Below are 26,975 nucleotides of genomic sequence, written 5' to 3' on the forward strand. Positions count from 1 at the left end.
TAAATAAATGAGTACTCAATTGGGCTTGCTTCTGAATAAGCATGCAAAGGATTTGCTCCTTCTGCTAGGCATAGTCTTCAATATATTTAAATAAATCTTACGATTTACATTAAAATTTATATCCCACTTTTCTAGACAAAATGTCAACTCATGATGGCTTTAGAGTATCTTAAGATAAAACAATGACACAATACCAAATTCATTAAATCAAGAAGCCAACAATAAAACAATGGAAACAGAAGAGAGAGAAACCAGGGGAAAATGATATATTTCATATTGTGTTTTAGCATTTTATCTTTATGAGGATGCAGAGGACTGTGTACTTGGGCAGTTGATAGAAATACCACAAATAAAAAATGCATTAAAAATGAATTTTACATTTCAGAATTAAAAGGTATAGCTTGATCTTCACCCCTTGATTGCACCCCTGCTTCAGCCTTGACAAGGAAAACCATTCACACACAAAATCCCCCACTTTTAATTAAAAGTAGCATTTCCTTCTATGCAGTTGCTAATCTATTTCTTGGCTATAAGAATTTCAGGGTCTTGGCTGCACTGTTATCTTTCAAGGTTAGCACATACTGCTTTGCAAAACTAACAGTTTTAAGTTCTCAGTGTACCTTGGTTAAAACACAGCTTTAATTAACTTTCATAATAAAATACCACAACTTTATTGAATTAAAAAAAACAATAGAACAGAAGAGGGTGTTTACTACAGTGATATATATATATTTGAAAGCATTCTATGTAATAAAGAGTAAATCTATCATAAACAGATGTTACAAACAAGCATTGGTTACTGGGTTGCCAATCACACAAACTGGTCATGACGCTTCGAAACAATACCGGTGTAATCCTGACAACCCCTCCAAGGATTTGTTGCACTTAAGTCAGCGCTTCCCTCCTGATCAGTGCTCAAATTTGAGGGGGCTACGAGGCAGGAGGAGCCCAGACCACTCCACTTATCCCTTTATAAGCGCTAGAAACCACACCGCTTAAGCTACAACAATTTGCAAGCTGCCCGGCTAAGTGCAAAGGGAGAGCTTTGCAGAGTTTCTGCGTCTCTCTTCTTCTTCCCCTTGATTGGGGCCCGGAGAGGCGTTGAAGTGACGGGACGCAGCCTCCAGGGGGAGCCCGCGGAGCCCTCTGGCGCCGCCTACCTGGACCTCCTCCTCCTACCCAGCGGGCCGCTGCTTCTTACCTGGCATCTGATTACTGGAGTTCCGCCCGGCCCGAGGGCGCCGCGTCCCCTTGGGCGCATGCGCGGCGGCTCCCCGCCTCTCCGCTTGCCCTCTTGTTATCATAGACTGGCTGCAGCCGCCGAAGGAAGAAGGAGTAGCGCAGGGAGCTGCCGCCGCCGCCGCCTTTGGCAGGGAAGCGTCTCACTCGGCTCGGCAGGTAAGCCTTTTCTGTCCTTCTCTGCAACTCTGGCTCTCCGGGGCGCCCCAGCCCCACCTGTGGCACCTTCTCGCCTCCCACCCCGTCGGGGGCTCCTCCTCTCCCCGGGGCACCCGAAACACGCAGCTCCCGAGCAGCCGGGACGCCTGGAGGGGAGGCCCTTCCCTTCCCCGTCGCCGCCTCCGTCCTTGCTGTGTTTTGCTAGGCACCCATGGCGGAGAGGCGCCCTTCTGCACCCCTCTCTTTCCTCCCGGGCTGCACCTCCAAGATCACTTCCAGCCCATCTGGGTGGCCGTTCCTCAAACTCGACGGAGTCACCTTGCCCAAATGCGCTCAGGAGCGGCTCCTGCTCTCCTCCCCCACCTTAGTGCATTCATCAAGGAGGGTGTCTAACAGCCATATACCGATGGCACCAATTTAGATGCGAGAAGGGGTGAATGAAGATAGTATTTGATGGAGGGGGGGGGGTAACCTGATGCAGCTCCCTAGATAGCACTGCATTTAACGGTGTTTCTTAAGAGAGGGTTGGACACCCAGGATCTATGGTTTTTAAACCCTTGACACTCTTTTAAGTGGTTTTGCATTCGTCTAAACACCCTATGAGGTTCCCAGCACTCAGCGCCTGTGGCCCGGCCGTCTGCAGACGGCCACATTTTGCACAGTCAGTCTTTCTGTTGTTTTTCAGAAAGCCAGCCCTTGCAAGTTGGAAAGCCTGCAAACGTGCAGAGTAATGTTTGCAACCCTGTGGCAGCCATAATGATGTCTGGCCAGCCAGTCGTCTGCTGTATTCTCCAAGAGCGTTTGTTGTTTCTATACCCTGCATTCCCGGCTTCGTCGGCTACATAATTTAATGCTGTTCCCAGCTGTCTTCTCCTATGTTCCATCTTGAAAGCAGAATAAATTATACAAGGGCAATATATGCAAGTTGTAATTAGCACGACTTATTCTGAACTTGATCTTGACTGAAGGGGGACTAGAATTTGGGAGGATGTTAAAGAAGGCTTTGCATAAGAAACAAAGTCAAATGAATTTAAGAGGCAAATTTCATGAAAGGAATGGGAAAGTGCTGGTAACTATTGCTTTAAAAATCAACATGGAGAACAGATTGGAATTACTCTTCATAAAGAGTTGACAGTAAAACTTTGTTCCTGGAGTTAAACATTGTCTGTTTTTCATGAAAACATCGTCTTTAAAGTTTTGATACGAACTTGACAGTTCTGCTGGATGTAAAGCAGACTGTATCCATTGTTCTTAAAATTAAAGTGTCCATTGTGTTGTCTAGAACAATTTATCAATAGGAGACCTACTTTCAATAGCATGCTAATACCTTGTAACTGGAGATTACCAATACTGTAAGTACTACAGATTTAAGGTAACAGTATTATGAAATTGAGGTTAAGTTGAAGGAAGGATAAATGGAGTCTCTGTTCCTCCACAGTTAATGTTAAAAGTTCTGGATGGTGGCTTGTGGGGAACAAAATAACTATTTTCTGAAGCAGTGTTTGGTTTGAAAAAGTTGTGAAAGCAACTTTTATTTTGATAGGTTTTGTGTCTCTCATTTTGTACAAGTTCTTCCTTGTCTGCTTGGTTCATAAATGCTAGAGCATTAAAAAAAAGAAAAAAAGAAATAATGTATGGTTCTTTGAAAATTGCTTCTAACATAGATGAAAGGTTGATAATGCATGCATATGAATGTCATTACTGCATAAGTTTAATCTATTATACATGAAACAAGGGGGATGGTGTGCAGAAATTAAAACAAAATTGTGTGCTTTTTTATGTTTCTGGCAGTTTATATATGTTTCTTGTTTTCTGTGCATGGTCACATCACCCTTTATCTGTCCCCTCCCCCCCTTAAGTCCTTTGTCTATTCCACCCCCCAAGGCCATTTAGTAGTGCTAGAGTTCTGTTACGCTAGGTTAACATTACCTTGAGAATAAAGAGGGATAAATAATTTATCCTAGTCATTATGCTTTTAATAAATAACTAATGTCCATGTAACTTGCAGCTGACACTTAATACTCAAATCTCATTTTAGAAGGGCCATATTTATGAATATTCAAGTGTATCTTAGAATTGTCATTTTCGTTAGAGCAAAACATATTTTGAGTGTCATGACATCTCCTTGGCACCCTGCAAGCAAATATATTTTGAAGATTTTTAAAATGACCTAGAAGCAAGTTAATGGATATTCTAATAGTGCACATTGAAAAGTAGCCTTGTCCTCAGCACAGATTGCTATTGGCACAGGTATGCAAATTTAATTTGCCCAATGCAAGTAGTAAACAGTATTACCCCTGGCTTGCCTAGGAATCTAGTCCTGATTCATAGCCTCATTGCCATGCGCATTCTCTGTCAACTGCTGTTTCTCACTGGTTGCCATGCTCCTTGGATACATAGGCTACTGTCTCATTTGTTTACCTGCAGCATCAGTTCTTCACACTGTGTCTGAGAACTGGTTGGTCTCAGGAGCAGTACCACTAGTCAGACTGAGCAACTGATAATGATTGGGGAGGCAGAGAGATTTAGGGGGCAATGTAATACAGTGGATGCTCGGGTTGCGAACATGATCCGTGTGGGAGGCACGTTTGCAACCCACAGCGTTCACAACCCGCAGCACAGCACCGCGTCTGCGCACACACGGACCGCGATTCGGCGCTTTTGTGCATGCGCAAAGCACCAAAACCCGGAAGTAACCCGTTCCAGTACCTCCAGGTTCGGTGCAGAGCGCAACCCGAAAATGCGCAACCTGAAGTGTCTGGAACCCGAGGTATGACTGTAATCTGGAAAAAGGGGGAGGGGGCATTATAGCTGTCATTTGGAGTTTGGGCCTAATTGCTTTAACAGTATTTCTGGCCTTAGGGTTTGAGTTAGTAGGTAACATTATGCAGCCACAAAGTTGTGTTTTGCTTGCCTGATATATAAGTCCTGCACTTCTGTTAGCCCTCACTCTGTTTCCAAGATCACCTTGGTTCATTGCACTGCCTGTTTCATGTCATCCAGCAAGTTGTTCTTAGCTAGTGATACAGCCCCGCTGAGCCATTGGCTCAGTGGATTAGGTGCTTATCGAGAAGTGGCTCAGTCACCTAGCAGAGCCGCTGAGCAACTTGATTTGTAACATGCACCAAATACATGTTTGTAGTGATTACATGTTCATGATACTAGGAAAAGAAACAAGCAAGGCATCCTTCATAATAACCTCAGAAACCTGCTATTGAATACACAAACTGCCATTTGTAAACCCCTGAGCTTCTTGGGCTTGCTGATCAGAAGGTCGGTGGTTCGAATCCCCGTGATGGGGTGAGCTCCCATTGCTCTGTCCCAACTCTTGCCAACCTACCAGTTTGAAAGCATACCAGTGCAAGTAGATAAATAGGTACTGCTGTGGCAGGAAGGTAAACAGGTGTTTCTGTGTGCTGTGGTTTCCGTCATGGTGTTCTGTTGCGCCAGAAGCGGTTTAGTCATGCTGGCCACATGGCCTGGAAAGCTGTCTGTGGACAAATGCCAGCCTGAAAGCGAGATGAGCACCACAACCCCATAGTCACCTTTGACTGGACTTAACGGTCCAGGGGTCCTGTACCTTTTTTTTTTACTATCTACTCTGACTGATAGCAGCTCTCCAGAGTCTCTGCTAGCCACCTTCTACCAGAGAACTTTTATCAGACTGTCTCGTGGATTGAATCCACAACTTTCTGCCTGCTAAACATAGCATCTATCCACTGAATAATGGTCTCTTCATGTAGGGTTTAATTCTATACACTCTTGCTGCTTTTTGCCTAATAACAGAGGTGCAGGAGAGGAGCTTTGTCTATTGATCTGTGCAGGAGATTTATTTTATTATCACACCGATGTCCCACATGGCTCAAGAGTGCTGAAGATGTTCTGCATGCTTCTCCTCACAACCACTTTGTGTGGCAGGTTAGGCTGAGAGCCTGGCCCAAGATTGTCCAGTTAACTTCACAGCTGGGTGTAGATTTTCCAAAGTTCTAGTCCAACATTCTAACTGCTATACCACACTGTCTCTTTAAATGTTTGGCTTTAATGGAAACTTTGAGATTTAACACTAAAAGTGTAGGGGGATAAGAGTAGCAGAAGAAGAAGTGGAACATTTCCTGCCAAATAAACATTAACTCAAGGGGGTCGCGTCCTTTGGTCAGAGTAAAAAAACCCCATCGCTTTGTGTTGTGCAGAGATGGCAAAGATTGAAAGAATTTTGCTAGGAAGATTACATTTAAAATATTTAACGAAAGACACATTGTTTGGAATTTAAGATAGGTAAAGCTCTAAACTTAAGATCTTTGAACATTTCAACTCCATAGTAAACCAACAATTAACATTTGTACTTCTATCCAGAAATAGTCCGTTCCTCCTCCTTCACCAGGGGTTCACTTTACATTTTTGTTATCTTCCTTACAACAAAAGTGATTGAATTCACACTTTTTTCAAAATATTCAATTATATGTTATTGCTCTTTCTTCCTTTTTTATTATAAAAAAAATTGCATCTGACAGAAATGGGCATTAGGGTTGCAAACAGGATTAGAAACCTCATTTCTTAATGGAAGAACACTGAATTGGGATTAATGCAAATTCACTAGTAATGCATATAAATTTCCACTCAAACAGTTCTCATTTTTTAAAAAAATAAAATGCTCACTTGTATTATACAATGTTTCTTAAAATATGTAGTAACCTGGTGCAAATCTGCAGTTGAAACTAGATTATTTTTTTTAAAAAAATCTCATAGTAAACAGCAAGAGAAGTCACAAAGCAGCTTTCTGTCTTATGTTGTTATTGTTGATGAAGGTAGTCTCTGGTGATTGGTTGCAAAGGCTAGTGATGGCAGGAATCTGGGGAAACTTCCAGAATCCTCATCAAAGATGTAACTATTCCCTTGCCTCCGACGTTTTCCTTTTTTAAAAAAGTGTACTGATTTGATTATGTCTTTCTTGATTGGGATAAATGAGGTTGTCTTGCAGGCTCTTCATTAAGGGTTTTCATGCAGGGGCCGAATCTAAATGTGGCATTCTGCATTTGTGGGCAGCTACACAGAGTGGGTGCAAGACGTCTGTGAATCTCAAAATGCCCAAAATAGCCCTAAATTGCAAAAGCCTGCTGGCGAGTCACTTGTGTTTATCAGTTCATGCTGTGTACTTAGCGGAGAATTAATCCTTCATCTATAAATGTGCAATATCTTGAATTAGCCTTCCCTTCAATGCTGTTGTGTAAGTGAATTGAGGAACCTCTCAGTCTGTTGTCCTACACATACAGGAAAAGCACAAATCCTTAGGAATCTGGTGGTGGGCAGGAAGTTGGAAGATGAGCAGGTTCTGTGGAGAAAGGGCCTTCCTGGTGATTCCTCATCTCTTTTGGCCCTGGCTTACCCAACTTTAGCAGCAGTCAGTTGCAGCCCTGGGTGGGCACTACTTAAATTTCCCTTAATGCCCCAGAGTGCCACTTCATTGGGGGAATTGGGGGAAATTAAATGGCACCTAGAACAGCCAGCCAGTGCCGATCAGAGCACTATGTGAGGTGGGGGGAAACCTAAAGTGGGGGGCTAGACAGACATTAGCATTGGACCTTGCCAGGGATTTGGGGTCTTGACAGCTGCCCATGGGCACTGAGTGCTGATGTCTTCTCCTGAAGGGAAGACCATTACTGGAAAGAATGGCAAGATTATGTCTTTATTTTCCACTTTATTAGAAGTGGAAAAAAATATTTTTAAATCTGTTTCCCTCCCTATTTTTGATACACTGATATGTAAGTTAGCATTCTAATGGACTGGAAAACTGAAATGGTCATTATCTACATTAAAATTCCAATGAATATATTATGTAAGGTATGATGTGGACATAGACTCTTTCTATTATGCATGTTTAAAATGATTTATATTTTAAGAACTTAAAACTTTGTAAGTTTTATGACTTTAGGATGTAGCTGGGAAACTGAACAGGGTTTCTATCTCATACCTTACTGAAGTACAGTGGTACTTCCGGTTACATACGCTTCAGGTTACATACACTTCAGGTTACAGACTCCACTAACCCAGAAATAGTGCTTCAGGTTAAGAACTTTGCTTCAGGATGAGAACAGAAATCGGGCTCTGGCAGCGTGACGGCAGCAGGAGGCCCCATTAGCTAAAGTGGTGCTTCAGGTTAAGAACAGTTTCAGGTTAAGTACGGACCTCTGGAACGAATTAAGTACTTAACCTGAGGTACCACTGTACCCTCTTAATTAGCTCTGTGTCACATGTGCTTTCAGAAAATGTGGATTGACCCTGTGTTTGCGTGTTGTGTGGTGTTATCTTTGGAGAACTGTGTCCATGACTCCAGTGTCTGGTGCTTACCAAGCTAAAGTCCATAATATAATTTATTAGCCACTTACCCAGAAATTGTACAGAGGCCAGTCCAAAGCCTTTTGTATTCAAAGCCTCTTTCCTTTAGTTAGCTTGCAACTTTTGACACATGTGACACCGAAACATGTTTTAAGGTCTCCTCAGAGGCTAATGCATTGTGTAAGCAAGCCTTGAGTGCTGATTAAACCATATCACTTTCACCCTGTTTATAGAACTAAAACATAAATAACCTTTAAATGGTGGTTTGTTTTTTAAAGTGTTTTTACAACTTTCTGTCACTGTTTCACTAGAGATTTAAATATTGGAACTTCCTTGTTTCTTAGATTGTCTTTACACATGAGGCTTAAGCTGGCTTTTCTTTGAGAGCGTAGAACTACTCTGGCAGTAATTTACATAAAATGTCTTATTCGCCATATAATAATGGTGACAAAAGTGACAAAAAAACCTCAGCGCCTAGGACTTGCCGATCGCATGGTCGGCGGTTCGAATCCCCGCGGCGGGGTGCGCTCCCGTCATTCGGTCCCAGCGCTTGCCAACCTAGCAGTTTGAAAGCACCCCCGGGTGCAAGTAGATAAATAGGGACCGCTTACCAGCGGGAAGGTAAACGGCGTTTCCGTGTGCTGTGCTGGCTCGCCAGATGCAGCTTGTCACGCTAGCCATGTGACCCAGAAGTGTCTGCAGACAGCGCTGGCTCCCGGCCTCTAGAGTGAGATGAGCGCACAACCCTAGAGTCTGTCAAGACTGGCCTGTACGGGCAGGGGTACCTTTACCTTTACCTTTTAATGTTGACAAATCATGGCATAACTATCTCTATAGAAGTTCTAAGGTCCTTTTTACTTCTGAAATTGGCGTTTCCAACACCATTCAGTGCTTGGTAAGAACACAAAGTTGTTTTGTCTGTTTTACATCCGAATGAGCACAAAACTGGTTCTTGTATTCATTTCTTTGTTACCTGAAAGTGTAAATCACTCCCTCTCATAGCTGGTTTGGCTGGTGAGTGCTGACAGGATCTTAGCCAAAATGAGGCCACTGAAGCAAGAGAGAATGATTGGCATGGTTCCCAGAAGTACAGAACATATTTGAGAAGAAATACCCTAAGAGCTGCCCCCCCACACCCAAAAAACCCAGTCTGGCAAAAGCTGAGCATGCTGAGTGGACTCGAAAGGTACAAATGGAAAAGAGGGTGGCATTGAATGGATTGGAGTATCCTGGAAGAGGGCACAACTTGACTGAGCAGGAGTTTGTTGCTGCTCTCATTTGTACTTGACTAATTCAACTTTTCACAATGAAGACAAGGACACTTCCAGACTAGAGCAACGCCGAATGCTAGGATCAAATTGTGTGTAAATTGGCCAGTTGGGAAGTCATGCTCAACCATAGTTGATCGTGGCAGGAACAAGACTTGGGGGCTTGCATGCTCCCCCTCCCTTATCTGTCTCTGGCATGACTATGAGGAGGTGATCAAAAGTGTCCATTTTTTGTTACCCATTTTTTGTTGTTGTTTAGTCGTTTAGTCGTGTCCGACTCTTCGTGACCCCATGGACCAGAGTACGCCAGGCACTCCTGTCTTCCACTGCCTCCCGCAGTTTGGTCAAACTCATGCTAGTAGCTTCGAGAACACTGTCCAACCATCTCGTCCTCTGTCATCTCCTTCTCCTTGTGCCCTCCATCTTTCCCAACATCAGGGTCTTTTCCAAGGAGTCTTCTCTTCTCATGAGGTGGCCAAAGTATTGGAGCCTCAGCTTCAGGATCTGTCCTTCCAGTGAGCTCTCAGGGCTGATTTCCTTCAGAATGGATAGGCTTGATCTTCTTGCAGTCCATGGGACTCTCAAGAGTCTCCTCCAGCACCATAATTCAAAAGCATCAATTCTTTGGTGATCAACCTTCTTTATGGTCCATCTCTCACTTCCATACATCATTACTGGGAAAACCATAGCTTTAACTATACGGACCTTTGTCGGCAAGGTGATGTCTCTGCTTTTTAAGATGCTGTCTAGGTTTGTCATTGCTCTTAATGATAGCATGTTGCTTTTTTCATTTTTGCTTCTGGAGGTAAAATGAATATCTTAATATGCCTGTTCCTGGAATTGAGCTATATCTGCACTACTTGAACCATCCTGCTACAATAGTTTCTGGAGTAATCTCTTCCTCGCCATTTCTTTTTGCTAACAGTCGAATTCTAAGACAATGCTTAGCTGTAAAATACGAATAGAGGTTTTCGTGCAATGCTGTCTCTAGAAACATTAAATTATTTACTGTAATTTGTTTACATCCTCTTCAGTGTCAATTACGTGCATTCCAAATCCTTTGTCTGAATGCAGCTGCCTGCCTTGCTAAAAATCCTCAGGCCTCAATATCTGCTTGGTGGGGGAAGGGAGGCCTGGAGTTGCATCAGGTAACAACCAGCTCCCTTGGGGGTTTGGATTACTGACTGTATAAAACAAAGCTTTAGCAATGCAGTGCCTTGGGAAGCTTTGACCCTCATGATTTTTATACAGTTGTTATTTTTAAAGATGTTCATAAGACGATTTTTAGGGATTAAGCCTGGTCAAACACACTGAGTCAAAGTACATTAGATTCTATTGTAAATATTGAGTATTGAAGAAAGGCACGGTATGGTCAAGTTATGTCTTCTGGTTAGCTGTGGACATTCTAAAAATAATTCTGGAAAATCTTCCTATCCAAATTGGGGTGCTTTGCTTCGGAAAATGTTCAGAGGCCCTAGAACAGAGCTTTCCGAGCTGTGTGTCGCGACACGTTAGTGTGTCGGCTGCACTGTGTAGGTGTGTCACAAAAACACTCCCTTCTTTCCTCCTGGGGCTGGAAAGGGGTTAGTTTAACCTCTGTGGTTTGCTAGTAAAACTGAATTATTGTGTTGCGAAGTGATGTGTGTCTAAAAGGTGTTTCACCAACCTGAAAAGTTTGGAAAGCTCTGCCCTAGAGAATGATCTAACTTAGAATGTTTGTTTCACTTGTATTTAATAAACAAAGCTAAAAATTTGATACTGTCAAACCTCCCAAAGACCATATTTGTAATTGTCATCCAGTCATTGCTACTAATGAGCTTATGAAATGAATATCTATCTATCTTCTATCTATCTATGTATTTTTGGGAAAATAAAAGCACTGAAAATTTTTCTGACCCACACTACTGATTTTATTACACCTTCCCATTTCGAATCTCTGGCACCCTATCTGTATAACCTAGCAATTCTAAAATATAGACATGCTTTTGCTCTTGCAAGATTGAATATATTGCCCTCAGCTGTACTTGAGGGATGATTCCAACAGATTCCACACGAAAAATGCTTATATCCCTGTGGAGATGGCAGTACCGAATCCGTGGCCCTTCTGGCTTGCGCTCTTTATAAAGACTTGAGGAATGAGATTATCATCGCTCTTTTATTGTCCATTCCTGGTTGCCCAACCACTGCCACAGTGTCCTTTCTCTTGGCAGATCAAGATGAGCAGGTGACAGCAAAGTTTGCAAGGTTTTTAGCTGGGGCAATCAGAATAAGATCCACTATTTGACTATTGATTCAAAACCCTAAAATGTATTCTATATAATTGACTTTTTATTTCTTGTTTTATTGCTATGGCCAATGGCTGCCGCAAATAAAGATTCAATCATTACAGCAGAGTTAGCCAATTTGGTTAGCCAACAACAGATGCTGTTGGTTTATATTTCACCAGCCCCAGCCAGCATTACCAATGGTAGGGGTGATGGGTGTTGGGGCTCTGCAACATCTGGAGGGATCTACATTTGCTATCCCTACATTTCAGCGAGGCTCATGCCATTCATGACAGAGGAATGAATTGAAAATTTATTACGAGATGGAGAACTCTTTTAAATATTTCCCTCTAAACCACAACATGCACGGTACTTGCAAAAACATAGTGATTTCTGAGCTGTTGGGTTTGCAGTAGTTTTGCCTTGCCAACCATACTTTCAGGGTGATAAATTGTCCTGTAGTCTCCATCTTATATCAGTTCTGTATATTTGACTTGTGATCCATGGAAATTGGTCTTTTCGGGTAGGCAATATAGAAAACCACAAGGTTCAGACTTGGTTACAAAAAGTAATTTGTGTGCCTGTGAACATTAAAAGAAGCTTTAATTCTCATTTATGTAGGTTATAAGAAAAAAGGAGAGCACTGTATCCACTGTAGGCAAGAACTGAAAGTGTAGCTACACTTTTCTCCTTGTGTGCTTAAGTCAGGCATCCCCAACCTGCGGCCCTCCAGATGTTTTGGCCTACAACTCCCATGATCCCTAGCTAACAGGACCATTGGTGAGGGATGATGGGAACTGTAGTCCAAAACATCTGGAGGGCCGAAGGCTGGGGATGCCTGGCTTAAGTTTTATTACTGTCGTATAGAAACTGAGCGTTTAGTTAAGCACAACCGTAGAAGACTACGTTTTTAAAAGGAGGTATTATGCAAGTTTGTGCAAGCTGTATATTCAGGCTTTCTTCTTCCTTACAAAGCATCCATTTGAGATGAGATGGGAGGGAGACTGGACAGAGTCTGTGCCTCTAGAAAACCACTAGGAATACCAGGAAGTCCCTGTTTACCTCGCAGACTTGGTGGGGGGTTTCTTGGCAGAACACTTTGGCAGTTGGGAGATGAAGCCGCATTCCACAGAAAATTACAGTGTTTCTTTTGTGTGGCTGTTTCTTGGGTTATTTTCTTCGACAGTCAAAAGCTGGAGTACAGTTGTCAGGGTAGCAATTTATCGCACGCCACTTCTGCGCGCAGTATGCAATAGGAGCAAAAATAACATTTTGAATAGAGCTAAGCCGCAATATACTTGTGGAAAAAAACGGATTAAATGACCGAAATAGATATTAAGCTTTTACCTTCATGTTAGTAAGCAGCAGAATCTCTTTCCTCCCACCCACACCCCCCGGCAAACACATCTTTTCCATAGTTGGAGCTTTCTCCATTTGTCCTGCATAAAATTATCTGAAAGCTCATAGCTATCATTCAGCGGTTCTCATATTTTTGGTTTAAGCCTACCATCATTCCATGGTATCCTATACAGTGGTACCTCTGAATGCAAATGGGATCCGTTCTGGAGCCCTGTTTGCATCCTGAAGCGAACGTAAGATGCGTCTGCACGGGTCGCGTTTCGCCGCTTCCACGCATGCGCGTGACGTCGTTTTGAGCATCTGTGCATGCGCGAGCGACGAAACCCGGAAGTAAAACACTCCGTTACTTCCGGGTCGCCGCGGAGCACAACCCAAAAATATTTAAGCTGGAGCTTATTCATCCCGAGGTATGACGGTATGTGTTATTATCATCTCCTTTTTCTAAGCATCTCAGAGCAGCATCTTAACATCATAGTACCCTTGAAAGGTAGGCATCATTAGACTTTACATCTGAATGGGAATGTGAAGCTGGGTTTCCCAGCTGTATGCTTCAGCCACTGTCCCATGCTGATTCCCCACACCAATAGTTCCTTCGGCGAGGGCACATTTGCTTCCCTCACTGTCTGTCTGTCTCCTTCCTTTCGCTGTGTTAGCAACATGCTACAACTTTCCCCATTCTGCTGCTGAGCGTTACAGAGATGAAACGTAAGTGTGACCCCCCTAAATCTGGTCTGGGTTTCCCCTCAACCCTCTAGAGCAGTGTTTCCCAAACTTGGGTCTCCAGCTGTTTTTTTTGGACTACAGCTTCCATCATCCCTAGGTAGCAAGACCATTGGTGAGGGATGATGGGACTTGTAGTCCAAAAACAGCTGGAGACCCAAGTATGGGAAACACTGCTCTAGAGCAGATTTAGGGGTTGTGCTGGGAGGGGAGAGTTTCATTCTGCTGCTAAAAGCACTTGCACTAGTGGAATTGTTTAGTTGGGTACCACCCAATGGCTTAAGCGATTTATTTCAGTGGAACTACTAAGTATGACTTAGGTGTCATCCAATGTCGCCATATCTGGCCACACTGTTTGCCTCTCTGTTCCCTAAGGGTCATCTCAGGTAAACAAGCAATACAGCTGATGTAGTGTAATAATTCAAAAAATTATTCTCATTTTAGGACTTTGTATGATGAATCTTTTATTATGGCCAACGACACCCTGGAAGGTTTTCACGAAGTGAATCTAGCCTCGCCCACCACTCCAGATCTTCTAGGAGTGTATGAATCTAGTGCTTCTGAACAAACTACCTCACCCACGGTCATCTACCGGCTTCATGCCTCAGCTGTGTGCTCCACGCCAATTCAGCCGAGTGCCCTGAACGTCTCTGATCTTCCTACACAACCAGTCTATTCATCTCCTAGGCACCTCAATTGTGCAGAAGCATCAGGTATCAGGTTGGTTGTGAGAATCTTCTCTTGATGACCTAAGCAAGCTTTGTTGCAAGTCACTTTCTGGTGTATGTGTTTGTCTTTTGTTTTTTCATAATAATACTTTATGTGCAGCAGTATACATTGCTAAAATATGTATGCCTTTTTCTTTCAGCATCAATGTTACAGAAACCATTCCTTGTTCTACCTCGGGACTCCAAGGTGCTTCGTCCAAATATGATAATTCCAGAAAGGCAAGTAGCAATGCCGAGAGAGAATTTTTGCAGGGAGCAACCATAACAGACTCCGCTGAAGGAAGTGATGATGTTTTGGGACTGAGCACAGACAGTCTGTCTCGCCTACGGAGCCCATCGGTTTTGGAAGTCAGAGAAAAGGGCTATGAAAGATTAAAAGAGGAACTTGCTAAAGCTCAGAGGGTAAGATTAATGTCTATGGTATGTTTTTTCAGTTCTGTGTAAGTGCAGTTTACGGTTGAGCGCAGAATTCCGCATCCTGAAAATCTTGGAGTTCGTGCAAACTTCCAGACTTCCTTTATTTATTCTCTTAACGTCATTGGTATATTGAAAATTGTTCACGAGGCGCTTAATAAAAATAAAACTTGTAAAATCAGTTGGAAGGAACCCCAAGGGTAAAAGATTTAAAATAGCAGACAGACCTTCAAATTTCAGTCTTGATCAAGTGATTTTCCACTCTAACATCCCAGAAGAATAAAAATGTGATTGATTGCCTCTGAAAAGGCCTATATGGAATAGCCTCTCGTTGGGTGGATTGCAGAATATGCTCTGCTCTTAGCAGAATCTAACCTTGCATCTGAACAAAACATGTGTATATAGTGGGGAGAGTTAGGACTTCTTATAGAAGACTTTCCATGACCTGGGCCCACTTAATGCTTTCTGTTAAAGTACCTTTAACAGGGCCTGGAAACAGTCTAGTAAGTAACAGAGATGCTGTAAGATAGGTGTAATATGACCCCATGAAGTTCATTGCAGTAATTGAGTGTGGAAGGTGCATGGATGACAGTGGCATGTCTCTGTGATGATGAAGACTGGCTTCAAGCTGCATGAGCAACGTTTGACGGAATCTCAAAGGTTGTGAGATAAAATGTCAATATGAATTTCAGTGGTTCAAGGGAGAGTGTTTCATTGCCCTGTACCCCCTCCCTATGAATAGTAAAGCAATTTAAACTACAAATATTTGCCAGTTCAGTGATTTATACAGTACTATCCTTCAGGTACAGCATACTTTAAGTGTTAAAATACATAGTTATGAATAGCCAAAAGGGCATTTTGCAAAGCTATCATTACTCTTTCTTATTTTCTAACAGGCCTCTAAGAACGTGCTGTTAAAAGTCCCCCCCCCCCCCAATTTTCTTGCTAATTACATAGGCTTATTTAGCCAAGCTTAATCATTCAATCTCTTTTAAAATGAATATTATTTTCACTTCAGTATCCTGATGGTGAGGATGTTGATGCTGTTAAATGTGTATATTGTCCTTCATCCGTACATCTCAGGGCTTCAGTTCTGTATCTGTAAAATGAACTTAGGTTGACTGATTTTCGTTGGAAAAGTGATGCAAGTCTTGGGTTTTCCCTTCACTCATGTAAATCACATATGGCCATAGCCTGTGGAGATGCTGTGTACAATGTAGGCATTGATGTCATGAAAGAGAAGGAACGATCCTTCTGCTTGGTTTCTGTTTTTTTGTTTTGGCCAGGTCAGCATTGCTTTAAGCCAAGACTTCTCACGTCTCAATCTTCAAGCTGCTTAGTCCAGAGTAGCCCTATTCACGTAAACAGGGCTCTTTCTAAGGAACGGGCCTTGGAACTGCCTTTTCAGCTCACCTTGCTTTCAAAAAGAAACCCTTTGCTACTTTGCAATTTTGCCGAGTTGCTTGTGAGTGAGCTTTGCAAACCTTTGCAAATCTTATCCATCATCCTGAAAGTATCCTGTTACCCTCCTGGAGATATAACTCTTTGTTTTCTGTTCTGTGTGAGCTTGTCACGCGTGTCTTCTAAATATTGGCTGCCCCCTAGTGCTGTATACTTACTAACACTGGGAAATGAAAAGGTGAAGGGATTGTTTCCATTTTGGTTCATTCTTGATGTCTTTGGGGGGAGAGGCAAGGGTTGTTTTGCTGCGAGTCCTACTTTGCTTGAAAGTATATCATCAAGCTGAAACTACTGGCTATGCACCAGTAGCAATTCCCATGAAGAGCTTGTATGGAGCAAGGTTTCTGTTCCAGCAAAAGACAAGCAAGGGGCAACAAGGCAACCCCATTTCCATAAGAAGCAGTGGGCCCTGCTTCTTTTGAAAACGTAGAGCACAAGAGCAGCGATAGCTTCTCCTCTCTTGCCTTGCTATGCCCCATTGCTTCAAGCACTTTTATCTCCAGCACAGCTTGCTTCTGGTATGAGTGCCACGTCAGGAGAAAAGAGCAGAAAGAAACTCAATCTCCCATTCTTGCCTGCGTATTCCATTTCATGTAACGCCACTGCCCTTTTACACCTGAACAAAGCAAACACGTGAGTAAAATGCACATGGCTGCTCTATCGTGTCTAGTTTGGTCCAAATATCTCTCTTCTGCCCAGGGTTGGAAAAGTCATAAATTATAACTCTCAAAGTCAACACCCATTTCTTTTTCTTAGGAGCTGAAACTGAAAGATGAAGAATGCGAGAGGCTTTCTAAAGTGCGCGACCAACTCGGACAGGAATTGGAAGAACTTACTGCCAGCCTCTTTGAGGTTTGTTTGGAGACTTTGCTGTGATAACACGCTTTGGATTGAGGTTGCCATTTCAGGATGTACTTGAATGTCTCCCCTCACCCCACCCCACCTTCAAAAATGGGAAGTTTGGGAAGTAGTTTATTATTGTAAGCTCATCTGCTAAAAATGAAGCAAATTTCTTCACCAGTTGGGGTGACAGCAGATTCACCAGGGTGTGTGTGCTCATGCCTGTAAATGCGGTTGTGTAGTCGAAATGGTCCAAGCCATGCTTCTCCAAATAAATGGCGGGTTTCCTGGGTGGAATAGCAGCTATATTGTTGCCTTTTGAATGGCAATCAAACTGCAAAGTAGCTGTCTCTTCTGATTGGACCTCGGACTCAAACATTATGTTTCCAGCACTTTCCGTCGCTTATCTTTAAGGTATGGGCGACTCGCCTGTCGGTGCACTTGAGACTTTCAAAAGCAACGTGAAGAGCAGCTGTGAGCTTGAGTGACTTCAAAACCTTATCCCTGCTATCTATTATTTTTAAAGACAAAAGAGAGCCACATTTCATAGCTTACTGTTTTCATTTGGCAGGAAAGCCCATGCAAAAGCATTTATATACCATGCAAATGTTTATTCTTATAGGAAGCACACAAAATGGTGAGGGAAGCAAACGTAAAGCAGGCGACAGCTGAAAAACAACTGAAAGAAGCACAAGGAAAAGTGAGTTAATGATATCCCTGTGACCCAGAGGGATTTGTTTTTGTGCGTATGCATTCCTCTCCCCAGCTTTTCACTCACAAAACAGCCTCCTCAAGCTGCCAACTGACCTTTGAACTCTAGGTGTTTAAAAAAACGCAGTAGTGGTGTCAAGTGAGGAGGTTAGATGTGTAAAAACAGACTAAGGTGGATTGGGACCCATGAGTGGGCTTTGGGCTAGTTTCAGGTGGGCCTCGGTACCAGAGCCTGCCTTGTATATGCTCGTTGTGCCTTAGCTTTGTGGTTGGACCCAGTGCCAGTACCAACAACTTGTGCTGAGTAAAAGTAGGCAGGAGACAGATGTTTTGGATGACACAGGAAGGAAAGTCTCCTTTCTAAGGATAAAGGCCAGAGGACATGCTGAAGGCAATTAGAAAGTGAGGTGAAAAGTTAATAATATAAATAAAAATAAAATTGGGAATATAAAGGAAAATTGATAAGAGTGGAAACCTGTTGCAGTTAGGAAGAAGTGAACGTGAAAGGACAACAGAGGAGGAGGTAAATTTGAAGGGAGGAGGAATACAAAGTACAAGCTGAGTGTGAAAGGAGAACGGGAAGAAATTACAGGAATTGGGCAAAAATACTTTCAGAGGCAAATAGGTGTGGGAAGGGGAGAATATGAAAGAAAAAGTATTTTCCATATAGAGCCCTCTGGATCAGCAAATTCTGCCCCAAGTGGGAAGGCTGAGTCACTCTAGCTTGAGGAAAGCTTATATAGTGGTACCTCTGGTTACGAACTTAATTCGTTCCGGAGGTCCGTTCTTAACCTGAAACCGTTCTTAACAAGAGATGTACTTTCACTAATGGGGTCTTCTGCTGCCGGCGCGCCCCCGGCACGCGACTTCTGCTCGCATCCCAGGCAAAGTCCACAACAAGGAACATCTACTTCCAGGTTAGCAGAGCTCATTACCCAAAGTGTTCGTAAGGAGGACGGTACGTAACCTGAAGTTCCAGTGTATATGGAATTCTTTGCCACAAGGAAAATGCTGTGACATTTTGTAATTTTTTTTTTTAGTAATTTCCTGAGGGGGAGTAGATATCCAGTAGAAAATGACATTAGTAATTGTGAGCTGGTGGTGTCAAGCTCTGTCTTCATCTGACACTATTTAGTGATTGTTTGGCCTCGGTGATTCTCATTCATGTAACCTATAGAAATATTTGTACGACAATTTGAACAAATATATGAGCTAGTTCTTGCCAGAGGTCTAATTTATACTACTCACTTGGAGTTGTGTCATTATTTCCCTTCGTAACTATTCTGCAGTATGTTACAGACTTCAGCTGGAACATTCTTTACCCCTTCAGTCACTAGAGTTCTGTTTTTCTAGTTCAACAATGAGCTGAGGTGATGGACTCCATTTGTAGCGAACTTAGAGATGAATAATTTCCTCCCCAGTGGACTTTTGTGTTTAGTCTGTTTCCACTGTATGGCAATGTGAGGAAAACGCAAGAATGACCATGAATGGTAAACTGAAAGATCTGTTGAACAAGAGGATATAAAGTCGATTGCTCTCTTGCTTTTGTGAAAATGACTTTATGTTGTGACTCTGGGGCACACAGGTGTCTTCCTTTCTCCTGGTTTTTAACAAAACAGATCTTTCAAGCAAGTGAAAGGGCAGAGAATGAAACTAATAGCTGTGGCAGTAGTGCCACGCAGCGTTGCTGTTAAAGGCCTCTTACGTGGTGACCCCTAACCTCTGTAGCTAGCCCATTGCTGAGATTTCACCTTCAACTCTGCCAATAAGGCATCACACAAGTTACTCATGTTTAGAAATGCCCCAGAGTGTTCTTGTCAAATTATCCAAAAGCAAACCCCAAACTAATTCAAATATACGAAGTCTGCTAATGCAGAGTTCCGAACGGATAAGCTTTCTTCTGGCGTTTTACTGGCGGGTCCTAGGTCTTTGGGGCTAGGTCCCTTGGTTACTTCAGGTCATTTTGGCTACAAAATAATTTATTCCATGAAGGATTTTGTCACAAATGAGTGACTGTAGTAGAAGCAGCTTTTGCTTGCTTTCCAATCAATTATTTCCAATCAATTATTTGGTCTCTCCTTTTCTTTCGTACGTGTTTAGATTGATGTTCTTCAGGCCGAGGTAGCAGCCCTGAAAACGTTAGTGCTGTCCACTTCACCGACGTCGCCCACGAAAGAGCTTCAATCTAGCGGAAAGACACCCTTCAAAAAAGGCCATGCGAGGAACAAGAGTACGAGCAGCGCGATGGGGGTCAGCAACCAGGATGTCGCCATGATGCAGCCAATTGTGAAAGACTGCAAAGAGGTATTTCACGTTTGTTTGTATTGTAGGTCTGCATCAAAACCCCTGCACTTGGAAGCTGCCATAAGGCAATACCATCCATTGAGGCAATGGAACGAAGCATTTGCATTTCTCTTCCAAAGAACAGTTTGTTAATTCGGCTGCCTAACTGTGGCCAGATCACTCTGTTCCCCCTCAAAAAAGATGTGTACATTTTGCCTAAAGGATTGCCTTCAAGCACTGTCTTCTGCTTCAATTGTTTTTAAATTCAGCTCCCTTACCCCATTAAACAGGTCTTTAGAGTGACCCACAAAGAGAATATTTCTTATCGTTGAGAACTTCATAAAACTGGCTTGTATCAGGTGTTCCATATTTCTTTCCTTTGTGTGCTCAAAGAAAATAAGGCGTGCAAATTTAGAATACCTGCACCCTTATGTGAGTTAGTCTCAAGAGCACGAGCTGAGGTTAAGAAACAAAGGCAGATGTTGGCAGGTAACCAATGCCCTAGTTAGTGATTGAACAAGGAGGGAAATATAACCTTTGTGCAACTTGATGCCTATAGCTGTGGTATTAGGGTATAATCTACCCATGTTATGTGTAAATCAGTGAGACTTAGGGGTTCTTATCACTGTCTGTATAGTCATGTAGATTCTGTATTCAAGGTGATGTGGGTGTCATCTGCAATATATGACTTTAGAATGAATTTTGGATTCTTCTTTTCATTTTTTTTCTTTTTTCTTTTTTAATGATAGGCTGACTTAGCTCTGTATAACGAATTCAGATCCTGGAAGGATGATCCCACTATGGACAGGGCATGCCCTTTCCTGGATAAAATCTACCAGGAAGATATCTTTCCGTGTTTGACCTTCTCAAAAAGTGAGGTAACGTTTTGGAACCATATACAGGAACTCTCTTCCTTAGGAGGCAGTGATGGCTACCAGCTTGGATGGCTTTCAAAAGTGGGTTGGACAAATTTGTGGAGGAGAAAGCTATCAGTGGCTACTAACAATGATGGTTACTACTTTCTGCTTCTATGGTCAGAGCAGAATGCTTCTGAATGCCAATTGCTAGAAACCTGCTGTGCAGGTTTTTCACAGGCATCCGGTTGCTCGCTGTCCAGAGACTCAAGGTTCAGCTACCTTAGTAAAGAAAAAGTGTTTTATATGGGTTATAACACTGTGACACCAGATGGTGCTGTAATGTCCCGTCTTTCATCAATGGGATTTCCCATTACAAAGTTTACAGTGTGTTTTCCAAAACGCGTTTTTGATGTGCCTAGATCCAGCCTAAGTCTGCAGTTGTTTCAGGGTAGCATGCTGTGTATTTAATATCTTTAGGAAATTTCAACAGATCTAAACTATGTGCTCCATTTTCAGCTGGCGTCGGCCGTCTTGGAAGCTGTGGAAAACAATACCTTAAGCATTGAACCAGTTGGCTTGCAACCTGTTCGATTTGTGAAAGCTTCTGCGGTTGAATGTGGAGGACCAAAGTATGTTCAAACTGGTGGAATCGGATCGTGCAAGAGACATTAAGATGCTATTTCAAAACAATGTCTGCCTGCCTGTCAGAAATGACTGGCATAGGTTTGCTAAGGGCCAGAAATGTCATAGGGTGCTGCAGAAAAGAGCCATAGGGTTTCTTTTCCATGTGAGCTGTTTTGTGCCAAAGAATCACAGTGTGCATGTGCATTCAGGCATAGTAACACAAATGGCAACTGCTGTGGGGCAGGCCTTGTCCTGAGTTCCTTTGAGGAAAGGTGGTGTTATGTGTCCTGAGTTCTCAGGCTCAGGAGTTGGGGAGGCAGCTGGACCTGGGTGGGGTTGCTCTCTTTAGGATGGAGCAGGTGCTCCTCACCTGTCTTGGAGGCTCAAGTGGCCTTGGTGGCTAGGAGTCCCTTTTTCCAGCAACAGCTCACCAGCTATGGCCCCTTTTGACAGAAATGACTTGAAATCTGCACTTAAATTTTGGAACTGATCACTCAAACCTGATTCATTTTGGTATAATGTAAACATTGCAATGTCACTGCCATAGAATCATGGAATTGGAAGGGACCCAGACTTTATTAGTGTGATTCTTGCAACTTGACAGTGTACTATAAAGTTAGCATAACATAGTTTTCGCTCTCTCTCTGTAAATACTTCAAGTGCTTATTGATATTGCCACACAATAGCTGAAAGTAGTGATAAGCACAGTCCTTTCAGTTGTCTTTAAATATTTGTTGTGTCTTGACTTTGAAATTATAGCTAGCAATATATTCCACAGTTGAGAGTGGCTTACTGGATATCCTTACCTCTGCTGTCCACCTGAGGCACATTAAGTGACCGAGAATTTATGGTGGATGTTCTCTGAAGGAGATTTTGGGACTCAACAAGCACGTTTGAGGAAGAGAGCGTGAAAGCTGCATGACCACTGTGCACAACTATCGTTCACAATGTCAAGTGGTGTCTGTAAATCATGGTGTAAAATCAGATTGCAGATTTCTTGTTTAATTGTAGGCAACTGTACCAGACCTCAGTTTTCATGTAGTTTAGATAGGTTTCAAAACAACAACAAACAAACTACTTTTCTGTTCCATCCATACAGGAAATGTGCTCTCAGTGGACAAAGTAAAACATGCAAGCATAGAATCAAGTTGGGGGACTCAAGCAACTATTACTATATTTCTCCTTTCTGTAGATATAGGGTAAGTATTGGGGTTCCCTGTGCTTTGACTCTGCTCATGGAGCAGATAGTTGTGTAATGCGCACAATTAAGTATATTATAACTCTTGCGTCTCTCTTGTGCAGATTACATCTGTATGTAACTTCTTCACGTACATTCGGTATATACAACAGGGGCTTGTGAAGCAGCAAGATGGTAAGTAAAGATCTATGTCTAATGCAAATACCAAAAATTACTTACTTACTGGTGAACTTACTGTAGGAAGGTTCTGTGTCTACCCGTAGTTGAGACTTTTCTGACCCTAAAGATTGCCTACTTGTTATTGGCAATAACTCTGGTCTGAGTCTCCATTAATTGAGCAAAGACTTCTACAGCAGCCTTTCCCAAAAGGTTGCCTTCTAGATGCTTGGGACTACAACTCCCATCATAAAATCAACATTGACTGAGCTGATGGGAGTTGGAGTCAGACAACATCAGAAAGGGCCAGAGCTTCTCCATCCCTGTTTTGCAACCTCTAGGGCTATGCATATACCATATACAGTCGTACCTTGAAAGTCGAATGGAATCCGACTTCCAGAACGTTCAAAAACCAAAGTGTGGCTTCTGATTGGCTGCAGGAAGCTCCTGCAGCCAATCGGAAGCCCCGTAAGATGTTCGGCTTGCAAAAATAGTTCGCAAACCGGAACAGTCACTTCCGGGTTTGTGACGTTCAGGAGCCAAAACGTTCTGAAACTAAGCTGTTCGACTTCCAAGGTACAACTGTACTTTGGGAATATGGACAAGAAGCAATACAGCTAGCGAGGAGAATTCTTCATAACTAAGCCTGAAATAATATAAGATTTATACCACCTAACTATTAGTAAGATTTAGGAAGTGTCCCGAAAAACAGATTGCAACCCAAATTATAAATTGCCAGGTTATCACTGGATGCCGTGTAACCAGATAATTTTCTCTCCCTATGCTTTAAAATAACCAGAAAAGAATAATATTTGGGGGGGGGGGGTTTCTAACAAATGTTGTAAATTTGGGGACTGCGACACGTATGCACACATGATTTATGGTTGTGGTTCAGGGACCACCAACATGGTACGAGTGGGTATAATGGCATCCTTGTCCGGTGCCCACAAAGACTCTGAGCCCCTCCCCTCCCCTGCCTCTTGGCCATAAGGTGACATAAGGTACCTTGAAAAGTACATAGCTGAAGGAGGAAGTTGGAAGAGTTGACACCCTTTTCCACTTCCTCTTTCAGCTCTGAATGCTTTCCAAGGCTCAGATGAATTGCGCTGGATCTGATCTTTGCCCAGCTCCCTTCTATCTCTCAGGGGTGTCAGGTGGGGGGCGGGGAAAAGTGATTGGAGGTGGGTACTGCTTGTGGCACTTACTGAAAACTCAGATTGCACCAACGGGCCTAAAAAGGCTTGGTGGACCCCTGTTGGAACTAAGTCTGGTATATGTTCTCTCCTTCCCCTGTGCCCATCCGCATTAAACTGGTAAGAAAATTGAACCCTCGGCAGTTTGATGAGAGGCTAGTAGTGTTTCTAATGCAAAATGCATTAGCCAAGCTTTGTAGCGATGCTCTCGAGCTGCATTATTTTTAAATACTGAATTTTTAATATCTGAAAACTCAAGACCCTTTCCCTTTTCTTTCTTTCAAAAAAGAAAAGAAAAGAAAAAAGCCCCTGTTCCTGGCGCAGTGGATGGTACTTAATGTTAGTATGTTTTGGAATGTCTTTGTCTGACTCATACGACTTCTGCAACCAGTTTGCATTCTGTAAAAGGGAAGGAATAACATGAATATACAAAAGTAGATAAGTATACAAAGCTGGGAGCTTTTGACGAAACGCGTTTCCCCAACATGTCTGTTTTCTTTGTTTTACCTTGTGTTAAAACTTTAAAAGGAAAGCAGTACTAGTAAATCTTAGTTTATAACTAATAACGCTAAACATACTACAGTGGTACCTCGGGTTAAGTACTTAATTCGTTCCAGAGGTCCATTCTTAACCTGAAACTGTTCTTAACCTGAAGTACCACTTTGGCTAATGGGGCCTCCCGCTGCCACCGCGCCGCCACTGCGCGATTTCTGTTCTCATCCCTGAAGCAAAGTTCTTAACCTGAGGTAATATTTCTGGGTTAGCGGAGTCTGTAACCTGAAGCGTATGTAACCTGAAGCGTATGTAACCCAAGGTACCACTGTAAAGGAAAAACGAAAACCATCACTTCGTGGAAAACCAAGGTAAGTACAAAGCAGAGAGGGAGCCATAAGACAGCAAATGAAAACAGAGAATGTTGCTAAGTAGGGTTGGGTGAAAGGGGGCATGATTTGGACCACACAGTCAAACAAGGATAGGTAGCTTCATATGTTTGTTTATGTGTATGGCAAAAGTCCTCCAAGTGGCAGCAAAGTCCACTGGTTGAGCCTTGAGATGATGAGTTAATTTTTCTGAGACACCTAAGAACAAAGCTTTCTTACACCAACAGTTCACCATATTAAACACACGCTTCCATTTCCCTTCTTACAACCAATCTAGCTGCAACTGAAATGTCTTGGGTTTTTTCTTTCTTTCTTGTGCAGTGGATCAGATGTTTTGGGAGGTTATGCAGCTGAGGAAAGAGATGTCGCTGGCAAAACTCGGATATTACAAGGAAGAGCTGTAACTGCTACACTTCTGGTGCTTGCATGCACTTCCATATATGTACATATCTTTGGAGTGGTTCAAAATCCTTGTCACAACATTGATATTTATCTTGAAAAGGGTCCAAGGCTTCTCCTCCTGTGCAAATTGCGCCACATACTCTTGGAGTTCAGCAAGATTATTTTATTTAAGGATGGACATTATTGTTTCGTTTGAAATGAAGGCAAGAGGATTTTCAGGTGTACTATAGCGATTGTAACTTTAACAGTTGAGAAACGCAGGTTTGATGCTGTTCAAATATTGTGTTCATTTTTGTGTTCTGGAGAGTTTATAATGTAGGATTTCGACTTAATAAAAGTTAACTCAAACTTGAGTCCTGTGGTGTCGAACTTTAAAAGGAGAAGTGCGCATTCTGCAAATTGTGAGGGGCATGTTTCTGCACAGATATTCCCATTACTATAGGGAACTTGGTGTTAATAGCTTGGGGTAAATATATATGGCAATACCAACCAAAAACTAGGGCTTTGAAATAGTAAAACTACCCTAATTACCCACCTGGTGTCTATGGGGTTGGAAATATCTGGAGTAAAAAGGTAAAGGTAAAGGACTCCTGGATGGTTAAGTCTACTCAAAGGCAACAATGGGGTTGCGGCGCTCATCATGCTTTTAGACCGAGGGAGCCGGCGTTGGTCCACAGCCAGCTTTCCAGGTCATGTGGTCAGCATGACTAAACCACCTCTGGTTCAACGGACCACTGTGATGGAAGCCAGAGCGCATGGAAACGCCATTTACCTTCCCGCTGTAGCAGTACCTATTTATCTACTTGAACTGGTGTGCTTTCAAACTGCTAGGTTGGCAGGAGCTGGGACAGAGCAACGGGAACTCACTCCATCGTGGGGATTCGAACCGCCAACCTTCTGATCGGCAAGCTCAAAAGGCTCAGTGGTTTAGACCACAGCGCCACCCGCGTCCTTCGCCTTTTACCTCTGAGTGGAGAACATGAGAAATCCCTTTGGACATTTAGTCCAACATCCTGTTCTCACAGTGGCCAACCGGATGCCTATAGGAAGCCTGCAAGCAAGGACTCGGTATGACAACCCCTCTGTCCACTTGTGGCTCCCAGCAGCTAGTCCTCCAAGTCACCCTACCCCCCAACCTCTTTTTCTGTATTGAATCTTTTACTTTCTTGGTTTATCTTGCATTTTTTCTTAACTTACACCATTCTGTGCTCCACCCCTTTTCCCATATTAGCTTCCAAGGGGTGAAGATTTACGCACCAGTTCTGTTTCCTTCCAGAACCTAAATAAAATGCTTGTCCACTTAATGTAAGGTGTACATGTCCCAACCATTCAGCGTTTTTTTAAAAAAAGTAACTCTGAGAAATACTAGAGGACCATTTCCCCTTGCCTTGTGTGCCATCTTTTCATGGCATCATCTGAGCTTTTGGCATATGACTTACCAGGGTATGGCCATAAACGTGTTTAAAACACCCCTAGTCACATAACCACGCTGCTAGTGGCCAGATGCTGCTTTTCATTAAATCCGGATTGTGTAACTAAACAGACAATCTGCATATTTTGCACATCTATTCCATCTTTATTTATGGTACTCTGCAAATATGATGGGCCAGCCTTTTTGGTAATGTCCATCATCCAAGCTGATCTACAAAAAATCACCAAAGCCCTACTCAGAGTAGACCCATTGAAATGGATGAACTTGAGTTATTTATTGATTTTAATGGGTCTACTCTTGAGTAGGACTAGAATACAACTCCACCCCATGATAGTTTATTAAGCATAACCGTAAGAAGTTGGGGTGTCAAAGATGGACTCCTCCATTGTCTCCCGAGTCAGACAGATGCCAGCAACAAGGAGTTTGGGGGCCGCATGCCAATGGTGGGCAGGG

At 42.8% G+C, this 26,975-nt stretch overlaps 1 protein-coding gene across 2 annotated transcripts; it reads left to right on the top strand.

Moving 5' to 3' along the window:
• The first annotated feature begins 834 nt into the window (after positions 1-834).
• Positions 835-25,443, top strand: RAB3IP (RAB3A interacting protein). 2 transcript variants are annotated; one of them, XM_083399904.1, is made up of 11 exons: positions 835-1,398; positions 13,787-14,062; positions 14,211-14,472; positions 16,702-16,797; positions 17,408-17,485; positions 19,597-19,800; positions 20,529-20,657; positions 21,153-21,265; positions 22,360-22,459; positions 22,563-22,632; positions 25,010-25,443. In XM_083399904.1, exons 2-11 carry the CDS (start codon positions 13,812-13,814, stop codon positions 25,090-25,092), a joined length of 1,386 nt encoding a protein of 461 aa, XP_083256030.1. In that variant the 5' UTR covers positions 835-1,398; positions 13,787-13,811; the 3' UTR covers positions 25,093-25,443. The 2 variants fall into 2 exon arrangements, with proteins under 2 accessions (XP_083256030.1, XP_083256031.1); XM_083399905.1 differs by lacking the exon at positions 835-1,398 and adding an exon at positions 12,384-12,475.
• The last annotated feature ends 1,532 nt before the right edge of the window (positions 25,444-26,975 follow it).

This window comes from Podarcis tiliguerta (genome assembly GCF_965153285.1).
Source record: "Podarcis tiliguerta genome assembly, chromosome: 10".
Lineage (NCBI taxonomy): Eukaryota > Metazoa > Chordata > Lepidosauria > Squamata > Lacertidae > Podarcis > Podarcis tiliguerta.

What these genes read in the sequence shown, in the direction of transcription:
- RAB3IP (XM_083399904.1), top strand. Translation starts at nt 13,812, where the DNA reads ATGGCCAACGACACCCTGGAAGGTTTTCACGAAGTGAATCTAGCCTCG. An exon ending in GCAGAAGCATCAGGTATCAG is followed by an intron (nt 14,063 to 14,210) that starts GTTGGTTGTGAG and finishes TTTTTCTTTCAG; the next exon opens with CATCAATGTTACAGAAACCA. An exon ending in TTACTGCCAGCCTCTTTGAG is followed by an intron (nt 16,798 to 17,407) that starts GTTTGTTTGGAG and finishes TTATTCTTATAG; the next exon opens with GAAGCACACAAAATGGTGAG.